This window comes from Crocuta crocuta, unplaced genomic scaffold, assembly GCF_008692635.1.
Source record: "Crocuta crocuta isolate KB4526 unplaced genomic scaffold, BGI_CrCroc_1.0 scaffold1013, whole genome shotgun sequence".
Lineage (NCBI taxonomy): Eukaryota > Metazoa > Chordata > Mammalia > Carnivora > Hyaenidae > Crocuta > Crocuta crocuta.
In genome coordinates this window covers 589,188-590,805 of record NW_027531297.1, presented here as the reverse complement: position 1 = coordinate 590,805, position 1,618 = coordinate 589,188, and the positions used below count along the sequence as shown (strand labels likewise).

Genomic DNA, 1,618 nt, shown 5'->3' with positions numbered 1-1,618 from the left:
CGGGGGGGGGGGGTGTGTGGGGAGGAGGGGTGCACACCTGCATAAACCAGCTGCCCCTCGCTCAGCGGCCGCCGGTCCCAGTTCGAGAGCTGCTGCGCCTTGTCTAGGGGCTTGCCGAGGACCTGCTGCACCAGGAGGCTGAGGCCCCGCAGCCCCCTGGCCTTGAGCGAGCCTCGAGCTGGCATGTTCACCACCCGCATCTGCCAAGACAGGCCCCTCAGGGGTGAGCGGCCTGCCCTGGGGAAGGCCCTCCGCCCTCCAGAGCTGCCGGTGCGGGAAGGGAGGGCTCAGATGGCCACGGCGGTCTGTGCAGGGGCCTCAGGTCCGCTCTGGGGATGCCATCTTGGCCCCAAGGGCACATGCTGAGAACTCAGGGGAGCCCAAAACAAGGCTGGCTCTGGGGAAAGAGTGGGGACACGTGGTGACCCTCCCTCCCTGGTGGGGCCTGGTGACCTGAGGCCATGAGCTGGTCCTGATGCACAGACCCCCTGGCAGCCTGTGGTGCAGACCCCCAGCTGGCGCAGGGTGTCGCCGGGCAGGCGGCTGGGCGGAGGATGGAGGGGCCCCCGCCCGCCCCGCTCGAGCTGACCTGCCTGTGCACTTGCAGCAGGTCCAGGCCGCCCCGCAGCTGCTTCTCCGCGTGCGCCAGGGCGGGGCAGGAAGCGCCCAGGCTCCGGAGGTCTCCCGCCAGCCCATAACCTGCAAGGAGGGCCGTCAGTGTGGCCGGTACCCGAGGGAGGGGCCGTGGCCTTACCTCAGCACCCTCCCCCTGGGTGGGCAGGGGCTTCGCTCACCCAGCTTCGTGATGGAGGGGTCCGAGAGCAGCCGGGACACCAGCCTGGAGAAGGCCTGAGACGCCTGGCCCGCCGCGGGCCGCGAGAGCGCAGCCAGGTCCAGCAGGAAGGCGCGGCCCTCCACTGCCACCTGCATGATGGATGCCTGGGGCTGGTCCCCCGTGCCAAACGAGGGTCTCCACTCCACGTCTACACCGACCACCTGGCCGGGCTGCAGAGAGAGGCTGCTGTAAGCAGGTGAGGCCCCTGGGGCCGCAGGGCTGTGGCCGAGGGCTAGGAGGGTGCAGCCAGCCGGGTCCCCTCGCGTGAGGTCCAGGTGAGGCAGTCTCTGTTGGGAGGGGTGACCAGCCCTGGGAACTCCCACATGACGGGAGCCAGGTCTGGCCCCCAGGTGCCCACCATTCCACACAGAAGGGGTCAAAGGAACCTGCCAACCAGGCCGAGGGTCCAGCCATCGCACGGTCTGGAGCTGCCGCAGGTGGGGGGCCAGTGCCCGAAGCCTGTGCTTCAGGCCCGGGGTCTTCGGAACGGGCTGGGTGTCTGGGCCGGAGGGGATGGAGAGCGAAGCCTGGTGGGTCCATGGTGTGGACGGAGCCCCGGAGCTGGCCACCCACCTGTAGGATCGCCTCCCCGTGCCTGGCCAGGGCCTCCCCAGAGGCCAGGAAGTGGATGTCCTCCCTGGCGATGGGCAGCCGGTAGTAATCGTCCCTCCTGTCCTCCAAAGGCACCTCGGCCGCCCTGGAAGAAGTGCAGCTGTGGCACCCCCACCACCCTGGGTTCCTGGGGCCGCACCCCACCCCCCCACCCCCAAACCTGCTGGCCTG

At 70.1% G+C, this 1,618-nt stretch overlaps 1 protein-coding gene across 1 annotated transcript in view; it reads right to left on the bottom strand.

Annotated features, from left to right (window-relative positions):
• EXD3 (exonuclease 3'-5' domain containing 3) overlaps window positions 1–1,618 on the bottom strand; it is a 76,349-nt gene that overhangs the window by 26,425 nt on the left and 48,306 nt on the right. The window contains 4 exon segments of the mRNA XM_077771561.1: window positions 38–200; window positions 590–699; window positions 795–1,005; window positions 1,409–1,532. Coding sequence (XP_077627687.1) covers window positions 38–200; window positions 590–699; window positions 795–1,005; window positions 1,409–1,532 — 608 coding nt within the window.